The sequence below is a fragment of the Arachis ipaensis genome, chromosome B3 (genome assembly GCF_059453495.1).
Source record: "Arachis ipaensis isolate K30076 ecotype BB chromosome B3, ASM5945349v1, whole genome shotgun sequence".
Lineage (NCBI taxonomy): Eukaryota > Viridiplantae > Streptophyta > Magnoliopsida > Fabales > Fabaceae > Arachis > Arachis ipaensis.
In genome coordinates, this window is record NC_142438.1 from 3,121,944 (window position 1) to 3,135,140 (window position 13,197).

The window sequence follows — 13,197 nt, forward strand, 5'->3', positions numbered from 1 at the left end:
TAAAATTGGTTATTTTGTGTATACCTATGATGCAGTGACACGGACACAGGACACGACACAACACAGAATACGTTGACATGCGAATTTTAAAATCTTATATGACACAGGGACACGCATACATATAAAATATAAAGTATTTTTGGATAAATCGTAATGATATTTTGATATTTTATTGATATTAAAATATAAATTAAAATTTTTAATTATTTTTAATGTCTTATTTTAATTATATCAAATATTTAAAATATTTTTTGTTTTAATAAATAATAATATATATTATATCTAAATTTATTTTAAGAATATATGTTAAGAATAAGACTGGACACGCTGACACGTGATGATATTTAGGTGTGTCCGGCGTATCCGGAGAAGAATTTTTTATTTTTTATTAAGACACGGTTGGACACGATAGACACGCGTATTGGACGAGTGTCGGTGAGTGTCGTGTCCGAAATGTGTCCGACACGCGGACACGACAGCTCAGGTGTATACTTTTTTTTAGGTTAGTTTATCTTAAATTTATTTTTTTAAGAAGAACAAAAATTGAAATTTATCTAATTTTTTTAACCATACAAATTTCAATATCATATTATAAATTTTTTTTAAACTAATAAAAAAATATATAAACAATTATATCTCATCTTGCATTATTTTATATATGTACCTAATAAATTGTCCTAAATAAAAGCTTTTAAGGTGATATTATTTTGTTTTTTTCCATTCTAGTAGTTCATCTCTATCAAATGAAAGAATGAAAGAAAGGTAGCCCCTACACAACAACACATGTGCGTCTGAGAGTAATATGTTATTTGCTTATATCTATGCCCTAGATTATTATTAAATCCTATAATTAATGTAATGTATATAGTACTAGTTGAAATAAAATTATGAGAAAATTAAAAAAAATTTATCAAAGAATAGTACTCAAAAGTTGGTTCCACACTCAAATTTAAATTTTAAATACTTTGTGCAATCAAGATCTATATCATTTTTTAGCCCTAAATTAAAGGAGATTTAAATTAATAGATCAAATAAGAAACTATTATATAAAGTGGATAAAATTTTGATTCAAGATATATGTGGAATTTATTATTCATAGCTAAATTTCAATTGAAGTGAACATAAAAACAACGAGTTGCAAACAAACAATGATAATAATATTGAAAACAAGAAACATGATATCCTTTTGTGGGAGAAAAAGAAAGAAAATGAGTGCAAGACACAGAAGAATGAGAGAATTTGGAAAACGCACAGAATAAAAAGAGGGTAAAGAGGAAGACAAGGTGTGGATGTAAGTAACGGAACAAGGGACCACAAATGTTGGAGGAGCACCACACCACAAAAATAGAATAAAAAATGGAAAAAATTAAAAAATTAAAATAGTAATATATATACAAATAATATCTAAAATATTAATATATATTAGGAAAATTTTTCAGGACAGTAATTTTTAATATTTTTATTTATTATTTAATTAGTATAAATACTAAATTATTTTAACAAATAAGTTTTATTATTTTTGTGTATAAATTTTGAAAAATATAAGTGTAAATTGTATTGATTTATATGTATACAAAATTTTGATAAATATAAATTTAAATTATATATTTTTTGTATATAAAATATCTGAAAATATAAATGTAAATTATTACTTATTATAAATGATAATATTTGTTAAATTAAATCTTAATTATTATTTTTAGAAAGATATTTTTATATAAGTGTATATCTATATTTAAAGGTTAAATTGTGACATTAAAGCTTAAGCATTTGTGCCACTATTTCTCTTCTTCTTAGCTTACCTTCACACTCTCCCACTTTCTATTCCCCACTCATTCCAACACGCTCTTCTATCTCTCAGAATCTTCCCAAAAATTGCAGCTACTCTATTAATTCCATCATCCCTATCTTTCTCTACCTTCAATCTCTGATCTTCTCATCCAATTCAAGGTATCACCACTTGTGCATCACATGATTTTTTTTAAAATTACATATTATTATTCTTTTTAATTGTTCTATCCTTTTTTTGAACTCTCTACTACTTCTTCTTCCTAGGTTATATATTTTGTTGTATTTTCTTTTTTTTTTCCGTATATATATATATATATATATATATATTGTTAATTAGTGTTTAAATTTGAACGTGGTTTATTTTGTGAGGTGTATATGCACATTTATCAAGGTGTCTCCAAGTATATATATATTCTTTGTTGTTGTTCTTCCTTGTTCTTTCTTCTTTCTTTCTTTCCTACTGTTTATGTTTTCACTTCTTTTTGGGGTTTCAAAGCAGAGAATAATAAGATTTCTGTGGACTTGTGAGTCTACTGAAAACCAACCTCATCACACGTATACATAGATAGATCCAATTGGAGAGAGAGAGAGAGAGAGAGAGATCATCACAAAGCTAGGGTTTCAGTGAGTGTATTATATGTGGTGTTAGCTTATACGTGAGTTATTATTATTACTTAATATTATATATGATAGCTTATTCTTCAACTTCTTCTATGTTCTTATTTTCTGTGTTGATAAGTTCTTCTCTTTTGTGACAGTTTATTATTATTATTATTATTATTATTATTATTATTATTATTATTATTATTATTATTATTATTATTATTATTATTACCGACAGAAATATTTGAGATAATGCACTGTTTTTGTTTTGGTGGTTGGAATAGTTTCATGCTGGGGGCTGTGTATATGTATGTCAAGGGAGAAAAATTTAGGAATATTTTCAAGTGTACCGTTATACTGGTGTATCAGTAAATTTTTTATCGTTGATCTTAATTATATATATTATATATATTTTTTATAATTAAGATCAACGGTTAAAAATAACTGAAACACTGATATGACGGTACACTTAAAAATTTTTCAAAAATTTAATAATATTATTGATGATGCTTATTAGTACGGAAGAAGGGCTAGCTTGTTAATTATAGGGGTATATACATTTTTCTTTCTTTTTGTTTGTTTGTTTAGTTTTTGGCTAAGTTATTAAAAGTAGAAAGATTAATGAGGATGAAAATTGAAAACTAGCAACAAGAAGAAATAATTAGTTAAACAAAAATTTGATTAAACCACATATAGCTCTTTTATGATTCATGTTTAAACACTTCTTTAGTAGTAAAGTGTGTTAGTCTTGTACTGTATATGTTAATTAAATATATTTTAATTTTTTTACTTGGTATTATATTTTATACAAATTATTCAACTTTTAAAAATATATTGATAATCAAATTATTAACTACATTTTTAAAAATATTGCACTTTTTATTTTTTTTCCTTCAATGCATTAGCAATTTGCCTTTTTTATTTAATTATTTAATAATAATGTTTTTTATTAATATATAGGATCTCTTAATAATTACCTTCTTTATTATTAGATGTTGAACCTAATTAATTGGCCTCACACATCTGTCTTTTTGTAACAGCTAATGTGGTTTTTAATTACAAATAGTAACATTTTTCATGGCCTAGTTAATGTTGTTGTCTCCCCCAAGTTGCATGTCTTCTCATGACACAGATGAAGGGAAAAGACTCAAATAGTAGAAATGTTTGTACCGAAAACCTTGTTGGTCACATTTGTGTCCTTTCAATAACATCTAATCCTAGCTTCTTGAGTAGTAATTAATTTTTGTTGTTTGGTTTCTCATGGTAGTTAATTTTGCTGTCTCCCAACCTGGCCCCTCTCTTATCTCACGCATTATTGTAACCGCTAGTTGGGAGTGTGTGGACCTTCATCACCTTTGATTAATTAATCATTCCCTTGGTTTTATCATCTCTAATGTGCACTGAGAAAAGATTAAGGCACAATTTTTGTTTTTAAAATATTTTTTAATTATATTTGTAAAAAATATTGTTATTTTTAAAATTTCAATTTAGTATTTTTTTAATCAATTAGAATATATACAATACAAAAATATTATATAGATATTAATAATTAGTTTTTTATTTAATAATAAAAATTAGCCACATACCAAATTTATAAATAATCAACTATTATAATAATTAAATCTGTCCTAATAGAATATTTAAACCTACAATAGACGAAAAAGCAAATATATATGTTTATAGTAAGGTAAAAACTCAAGTGAAGTCGACCTCACGTAAAGTTGATACCTGAGAGCCGTTAGATGAAAATTTAGTTAAATCAATTAAATCATTTAACGGCTCTCAGGTATCAACTTCACGTGAAGTCGACCTGAGTTTCCACCTTATATTAATAACACTTTTCTAATGAGATGATGTCAAGTATATACTAATTCTGTGTGTACATAACTACATATCATTAATAAAATATTTATTATTTTAACTAATTTTACATTATTAATATAAATGATGAGTTCTTAATTATATTATTGAGATTGCAGGAGGATTGATTAGTTGGATCGGAATGAGTAGTTTAAGGCCTGAATTGCATGTTGCACAGCAAATTCGGCGTGACAAGCTCAGATTCCAGAATCTACAACAAGATTTCCCAACAAACCTTGAAGAACAAATTTCACTTCACCAACAAGATTCCAGAATCTACAACATGCTTGATGATGTTGAACAACCACCACCACAACAACAATCTCTCTATTCATCACATTATTATGCTTCTTCATCCCCACAACAATGTATGATTAATAACAACTGTTACTATTACTCGGGTAATTTTGCAACACTAAGTCCTAGTGTGGCTAATAACCATAACCATATAGTGACGGTTGCACATTATTCTTCTTCACAGAATAGTAGTAGTAGTAATAATAATGCAGCTTTACAAGATATTCTGAATCTTAAGCCAGCTTCTAATAACTCAGAAATGGCTTCATCACTCATGCATCATCCTTATGTTATTGACAATTATACCCCTACTGCTGCTGCTGGTGGTGGTTGGAATAATCATAATAATAATCATAATCAGGGGTTGTCCTTATCACTCTCATCATCATCACCATTATCACATCATCATAGTCAAAATGTTCATGTGAAATCTTCTACTACTACTACTAATCCAATGATGATGAAGCCATCAAGTTACTATTACAGAAACAGTGTTGGTCCACTAGGTCCATTCACGGGATATGCAACAATCTTGAAGAGTTCAAGGTTCTTGAAGCCATGTCAAAAGTTGTTAGATGAATATTGCCGCCGCCATTCTGCTCCATCAACATCAGAATGGCCTTCTACTACTACTTGTGCTGATGATGATGATGATGATCGAAGTGATCATGGGTTACTTGTTTCTGAAAAGGGAGGACGTAGTAGTAATAATAATAATAATAATAATGTTGCAGCAGCAGGTTCTTCTTCATCTTCTTCCATGTTCCATGCCCCTTCTTCTTCTCCTTCTCGGCCAGAGTGCCAAAAGAATAAGGCCAAACTACTGTTCATGCAAGAAGAGGTTGGTTTTTTCTCTGCCCTCATTTTTTTATGTAATAACCTGCTTTAATTTAAATTATTAAGAAATAAACATAGTTTTATACATAACTTTTGTCACTAAACTACTCACTCTGGAATGGTAAAAACTTAGATGAAGTCGACTTCACGTGAAGTTAATACTTGGGAATCGTTAGATGAAGATTTAGTCAATGAAGATTTAGTCAAATCAGTCAAATCATTTAACGGTTCTCAGGTATCAACTTCACGTGAAGTCGACTGCACCTGAGTTTCCACCTTCTAGAATTTTAAGTTGATAGGAAAAAGTTGTTAGGTTTGTTTGATTTTTGTATATAATTTTTTTTTTAGTTTTTGGAGTTCAGCAAATATCTAACTCTTGATTTTTCAGACAGAAATATGATATCATATTATGAAATCACTCGTTTTAAAAGTTTAAGTTAATAAAAAAAATAACATTAATGATTATATCTCTAACCATTTTATTTATAATTAATTCTTGTGTTTAAAATTTTCAAGAAGTATTGTATTATTGGAGATGACCAAAGTTTTATGTGTAATATGTATTTGGTATGGTTAGTGTTTGTCAGGAATTAACTGTTGTGACATAAAGGCTGTGTTTTAAGGCAGCATGCATGGCTTCTGTTTTAATTTATTTGGTGTCAGTTAGTTTACCGTGGATGCTATAAAGTTAGGTCACAAAGATACAAACTATTAGTTAGGTTTATTTATGTGACACCCAGATAATGTGGGGGGAAAAACCCAAAGTGCATCATTATTGCTTAGTAGTAGAGATATATAGTGTACAGTTACTCTTCCAATGTGTCAGTAACTCACTTCAAATGTGCCTTCTAAATCCATGTGTTCTTGACAATCTCACTGTTGGTTTGAAACTTTGAATGGAGTGGCTAATTAAAGTTGCCTATGGCAGAAGAATTAAGATCTCATCTACTTTATTGCCATACTAGCACACCTACTATTTGATTTTTCATTGTTGGTAATGTTATTTTTGTGTTGGTGAATTCTATCTACGGTGCCTATAATTTAATGTCTAAATTTTGTTTAATTTATTTTTTTGTGGTAAATTTTAAATATTTAAAAATTATTTGTTTTTATATCTTTAATATTAAATATTAATTTTTAATCTTTTATAATAAGTTAGACAATACTTTTAGACACTATAGCAATCGCCATTTGTTTTATAATTTATATCCTTAATTATTAATCTTTTTAACTTGTTAAATCAAGCTAAGTCTTTTTATTTTCATTTTGGGAGTAGGTAAAATGAGTTGCTAATAATTTAGTTTAACTGAAAATATCTTAAATTATTCATTTGTCATATTCATATTCATATTTATACAAATTAGCTGGGGTTCACTTAGCTTTCACTTTTCACAATTATTTATAAATTCAACTTGGAGTTCAAAGTCTAAGCAAGGACACTGCACATTGTCACTTTCATAAAGTCCAATAATAATATGTTTGTTCAAAGCTCTATCAAAAATAGTTACAAGGTGAGGATCATATCCTGCCGTATATATTTGGTGAGTAATTATTTTTCGGTTTTGTCATCTTGTAATAATTTTACCATAATAATTGCAATTGTTCTAGTTATGGAGTTTCCTATATGTTCTATTTTATTTTATGAACATATGTTTTCTGTGTTCATTGCTCTACAAGATTTGTTATTTCAAAATAATTCTCAATTTTTGAAAAAATCATGTATGTTAGACATCTCATTTTTTTTATCATGTATTTTTTTGTCCAAATTAATAAATTTTTTTTTAGAATGAAGCGTGATAAATTCTAGTTTTTAATTTTGATGTACTGAATTTTTACTATTAAATCAGATTTATACATTTAGATGACTTTTAAATAATATGTTTAATTTTTTTTTTTTTTTTACTAATGTGTCAATACATAATTGTTTATCTGTGTAATTGCTCATAAAACTATATAATATTTTTGTTGATGTATATATATGATAACATTATGCTAGTTATAATTTAGGGAAATTAAACTTTTAATTTGATAATAGGTTACAAGGAGATACAAGCAATACCATCAACAAATGCAAATGGTGGTTTCATCCTTTGAGACAGTGGCAGGCCTCAATTCTGCAACCCCATACGTTTCCTTGGCGCTCAAGTTAGTATCAAAGAACTTCAAGTCCCTAAAGAACTCCATCTCCAGTCAGCTCAAGCTTATATGTGAAGCCTTGGGAGAGGATTATCCGACAATGCCGCCGGCCCCGGCGAGTACTAGTAACCGATTCGAGTCGAACATGGCGAGGTTACAGAGGAACAAACCCGGTGGTGGTGGGGGTAATATGGACTTTGAACCTCAACAACATGTTTGGAGGCCGCAGCGCGGCTTACCGGAGCGCGCCGTGGCCATCCTTAAAGCATGGTTGTTTGAGCATTTTCTTCATCCGTATGTTCCTAAGCTAATATTTGTTATCCACTTGAATAATTATATTTTTTCCTCCCCAAAACTTTGAGTTTTGTTAACTTTTTTTTTTTTTGGTGTTGAAAATTCTTTTCAGGTACCCCACGGACACAGATAAACATATGCTAGCTACTCAAACTGGTCTATCAAGAAATCAGGTTTGGGAGAAGGAGGGGGTCCTTTTTGAATGCATAATTTTGTCTATCATCTTCTTTATTTCTACCTGCTTGATTTGATCTGTGTTTTGACATACTTTCTTGGTTGCTTCTAACTTTTAAGTGGGTCCTTAAGACATTTTTCTTTTATCAATTCAAAAAGAATAGAGTACTATAAATTTTTGAGAAATGTTAGAATCTATTAGAATTTATTATTAGTTTTGGCCATGATTTAGTTATTAATTCAATTTTTTTAGTCTAATTCCTTTAATATAATAATTTAACAACATTATTTATCCCATACTTTTAAATATTGATAGTTAACTGATGGTCAAAAATAATAAATTCTGATAGTCCTCTAACGGTCCTCTAAATTCTCACAACATGAGCTGTTATTTGTTTAAGAATTGATACGATTTAGCCTTGTAATAGCTGAAAATTATTATATAATTTGATATATTTTTTTCACATGAAAATATATTCATATCTAAGTACTTTTGTTGTATGTTCTGCATGGATGAATTGGATATTTACTACTTTGTTTCATTCTACATGTAACATTATTTCCGTTCATATATATAGTGGTAGAATAACAATTTAAATAATGAATATAATATAATGTAGGTATCAAATTGGTTCATAAATGCTAGAGTCCGGGTATGGAAGCCAATGGTTGAGGAAATTCACATGCTCGAAACAAAAGGCGCCAATCAGATTTCTAGTAATAGAATAATGGGGGAGGGAACTTCAGCCTCCGATGAAAGTAGCAACCATGCCAAAGTATTAGTTGACCAACCTCTTCGGTGTTTGGAAATGGGATCATCATCATCATCCTTGGCCAATGCCACGGAGGAAAATGATGACATACATCATCATGAAGAGGTGCAATGGAGTCAAGAGAAGAGGTCTAAATTGGAATGCATGGATGGGACATTCATGGGTTTGATGCCGTTCCGCAGCGCCGGCGTCGGCGCCGAGGTTGGGGGACTTGGACCTGTGTCATTAACTTTGGAATTAAGGCATGGAGTTGAAGGATCACAACAACAACAACAAGAGATTCAACATCATGAGGAGCAGCTTAGACACCACTTTGGAGGGCACATGATTCATGATTTCGTAGGGTAATTAGGAACATCACGTGCCAAGCGCGTGACGATGGGTAAACCTCTATATTCTCATCATATTGGACAAAGATTTAATTTGCTTAATTGATAAAGAAATTAAAGGGATGGAAGGGGTAATGTAGATACTAGTTTATTGGGTGTTATATTATTATTAGAGGTATAATTATTCATGCAATTTTTATATTTTTTTTATTAATTTAAATTTTTTAAATAAGTCATTTCGTGATTTTCAATTATAAACTTCTAAGTTTGTCCACATTTTAAGAATTGAAAATTGGCTAGTTGATAATTGAGTTAGTTGAGTGGTTTATTTATTTATTTATTTAAACAATTGTTAAAATTTTAAACTTTACTTTGTTTAATCAGCAATGTAACTTATTGGCCATTGGCCATCACCATATTTTTAAATAGAATTCAAATTCTATGATTGTTATGGTATTTAAAAGTATTTGTTTAATTTATTAAAAAGGATTAAAAATTATTATTTAGTTTTAAAAATATAAAAAAATAATTATTAAATATTTAAAATTTATAATAAAAATAAGTTAGATAGAAGTTAGACATCAAATTATATGCATAAAATTTATCTTTAAATTCGTGGCAAATTAATCTTGATCTATCAGATTAGAAAATTCCGTGCCAAAGAAAAAAAAAGACTTTACTAAGTAGATAATGGTTTTTGTGAACAATGTGAATAATATGTTCTAAAATTGGTCTAATAAAATAAAAACACATTACACCTTTAAATTACCTACCTAAATTTTAATATTAGAATAATTATCCCCGTACCCAGTAAATTAAACATCCGATATATTCATTATTTACATTATTTAGTACTTTTATTATCTACCTATATTTTTTTAAAAAAAAAAAAGACATTTGATTAAAGGCAAATAAGCAATTCGAATGTGGTAAGGTTAACTACTTAGGATGAAAGTCAGCTAGTAATGCTTAATTTTTGGATGTAGTCGTGTTCTTCTGTAAACAGTTTTTTTATGTATGTTAACGTGATCCCTAAATAAAAAAGAAAACATAGAAAAGGAGAAGAAATTTACCATGTTAACTAGGACGAAATTATGATGAAACATTTTCTTTCCTCGCTCCCATATCTTCAAAAAGTTAAATCAAATGCGGATTCTAGGTGGACCACCAATTGCTGCTGGGTTTTGATGTCACAAGTTACAAACTACAACTTCTTTCCGTCTTATAAAAATTTTTATACATAATATCACTTCTAATTTATTATACGATACAAAACTATTATATTACCCATATATTCACTGGATTTTTTTCTTTTGATATCTTGAAATTTTCAATCGAGTAAATTAATATTTTTATTAATTAAAAGTTATAATATGAGCAAATTAAATCTTTATTTGTGTTCATATTCTAACCTAAATAATTTAATCATGACATTTAAAATAAAGGTCTCCCAATCATTTTGGGCCTCGATCAAGTGACAAGCCCAAATCATGACAAGAGCACATTTTAGTATACAGATTAGACACCGCTGAAGTCTAGTTCAAATGGTTAAACCATATACCTTTTAATATGCTGCACTCAAGTTCAAATCTTAGTGAGTGCACCAAGTATTGAATATGAATCCTTAAATGTTACGTGGACAAGTGTATAATGTGAGTGTATTGTGGTACTTAGAATTGAAGTTGTCTAATTCACTTTACCCAAAAAAAAGAGTATACAGATTAAGCTATTTTAATGTGATGTAATTTTTCATATAGTAAGAGAAATAATTCTCTATTATATTACATAAAATCATTTTTATAATGACTAAGTTATTATCTTTCTTTATAAAATATCTTAATATTTTAGGTATTTTTTAATCTATTTTACATTTATCTTATTTAAATTCTTACCAATTTAAACATTAGACATTTTAAAATTAATGTGAAATCTGCACTTTAGTCATTTTCATCTTTTTTACGGTCTCTAACCTTTTTTAAAAAATTTATTTTTGCTCAATCTGTTTCAGATACATTTCGTAATAATTTATAAAAGCTTTATAATACTAACAAATTTATCTATAATTAAAACTAATTATTAAATATTTTATTACACAAAAATTATTTTTACACAAAATAAAATTTAGGGCAAAAAACCATAATGAGCCAAAGCAAGAATCGTGTAACCAAAATGCGCCAAATCCAATTTCGTTTCAGCAATGAGCCAAAGTGTATTTTAATATAATTCGAACCAAGCTGGTTCGAATTTCTCTCCTTCATAATTCGAACCATCCTGGTTCGATTTAGTGTTGTAGGTATTTGAATAATTCGAACCAATAAGGTTCGAACTCCTCCCATACATAATTCGAACCACCCTGGTTCGAACTTCTCTCATACATAATTCGAACCAGGTTGGTTCGAATTATGCTTTGAAATCGATTCCATGTAATTCGAACCGGGCCGGTTCGAATTACTCGTAATTCACTCCTTCATAATTCGAACCAGGCTGGTTCGAATTAGGTGTGATTCAAGTATATAAGGAGTTCGAATCACCCTCATTCGAACCATTATCCCTTCACCCCTACCCCACAAAATCTCAGAGAAAACGACCCAGATTCTCTCCGAGGAAGACCTGAACGGACTACTCTGCTGATGGGGGACGATCCGGCACAGTTATATCGGTTGGACGGAGTCGCTCATATAGCCGGGGTCATCAACGACGAGGTTAGTACGGAAATATTTTTGATTCAAGCGTTAGTTGTGCTTTAGTGGTTTTGTATCCTGGTTAGACGGTACTTTATGTTAGTGGTTTATGTAGGTGGTTTAGGTGAGGGGATTATATAGGTGGTTTATGATAGTGGTTTAAGCTAGTGGTATTAGTTAGTGGTTTATGTTAGTGGTTTAGGGTGGTGGTTTAGGGTAGTGGTTTTTGTTAGTGGTTTAAGTCAGTGGTTTTTGGTAGTGGTTTATGTTGGTGGTTTATGTTAGCGGTTTTTGTTAGCGGTTTTTGCAAGCGGTTTTTATATGTGGTTTAGGGTAGTTGTTTAATGCTTGGTGGTTTAAGTAAGCCGGTTTATTGAATTTCTTTCTTGTTAATGGCTCTCGTTAATTGTGGTATATGCTAGCGGTTTAGTTGTGTGGTTTAGGGTTTGTTTTCCATTTAGTTATCTTTCATGTGATGTTATGCTGTTTAATTTAGCGAAATGATTAATGTAAACCGGATTATGGAAACCGTTTTATGTAAACCCGTTTATGTAAACCGGTTTACTTTAAACCGGTTTATGTGAACCGGTTAACTGTAAACCGGTTTATGTGAACCGGTTTACTGTAAAACCTGTGTAGTTATATATCTCAGTATGCGTTTCTTTTCATGCGCAGCCCGAGCGATGCATTAGGAGCATGAGGCGGCAGCAGGGGATGCGTCTTGATGATAGATACGTTCCATACTTGCAGATGGCAGGGCTATACCATCTTGCAAGGCTGAACGACCGGTGGTTCCGGCTAGACGAGGCGCTCGTCAGTGCATTCGTGGAGAGATGGCGTCCCGAGACGCACACATTTCATATGCCGTTCGGAGAGTGCATGATCACACTCCAGGACGTGGCATACCAGCTGGGTTTGCCAGTCGATGGCCGTTACGTGAGCGGCTGCCTGTCAGAGTTTCATATATACATCGATGGCGGCCGTCCACCCTGGGTCTGGTTCCAGGAGTTGCTAGGAGTTATACCTCCTCCCAGTCAGGTTCAGAAGTATGCAGTGAACTGCACCTGGTTTCAGGAGACCTTTGGTGAGTGCCCTGAGGATGCAGATGATGAGACTGTTCGCCGATATGTCCGGGCGTACATCATGATGTTGCTGGGCACGCAGCTGTTTGCGGACAAGTCTGGCAACCGGATTCACATTAGATGGCTTCCATATGTAGCGAGGCTGGAGGAGCTGGGTACGTACAGCTGGGGTTCGGCAGCACTGGCCTGGTTGTACCGGTGCATGTGCAGGGTGGCAAACAGACATGTTGTGAAGTTAGCGGGCCCGCTCCAGCTACTGCAGTCTTGGATCTTTTGGCGGTTTCCTCAGTTTAGGCCTACAGGATATGAGGCCTTCAGCTGGCCTTTGGCGTCGAGGTAC

At 31.0% G+C, this 13,197-nt stretch overlaps 1 protein-coding gene across 1 annotated transcript; it reads left to right on the forward strand.

The window, feature by feature from the left end:
• Nucleotides 1-1,764: 1,764 nt before the first annotated feature.
• Nucleotides 1,765-9,217, forward strand: BLH8 (BEL1-like homeodomain 8). The gene is made up of 5 exons (XM_021117776.2): nt 1,765-1,950; nt 4,374-5,392; nt 7,424-7,818; nt 7,931-7,991; nt 8,613-9,217. Exons 2-5 carry the CDS (start codon nt 4,397-4,399, stop codon nt 9,111-9,113), a joined length of 1,953 nt encoding a protein of 650 aa, XP_020973435.1. The 5' UTR covers nt 1,765-1,950; nt 4,374-4,396; the 3' UTR covers nt 9,114-9,217.
• The last annotated feature ends 3,980 nt before the right edge of the window (nt 9,218-13,197 follow it).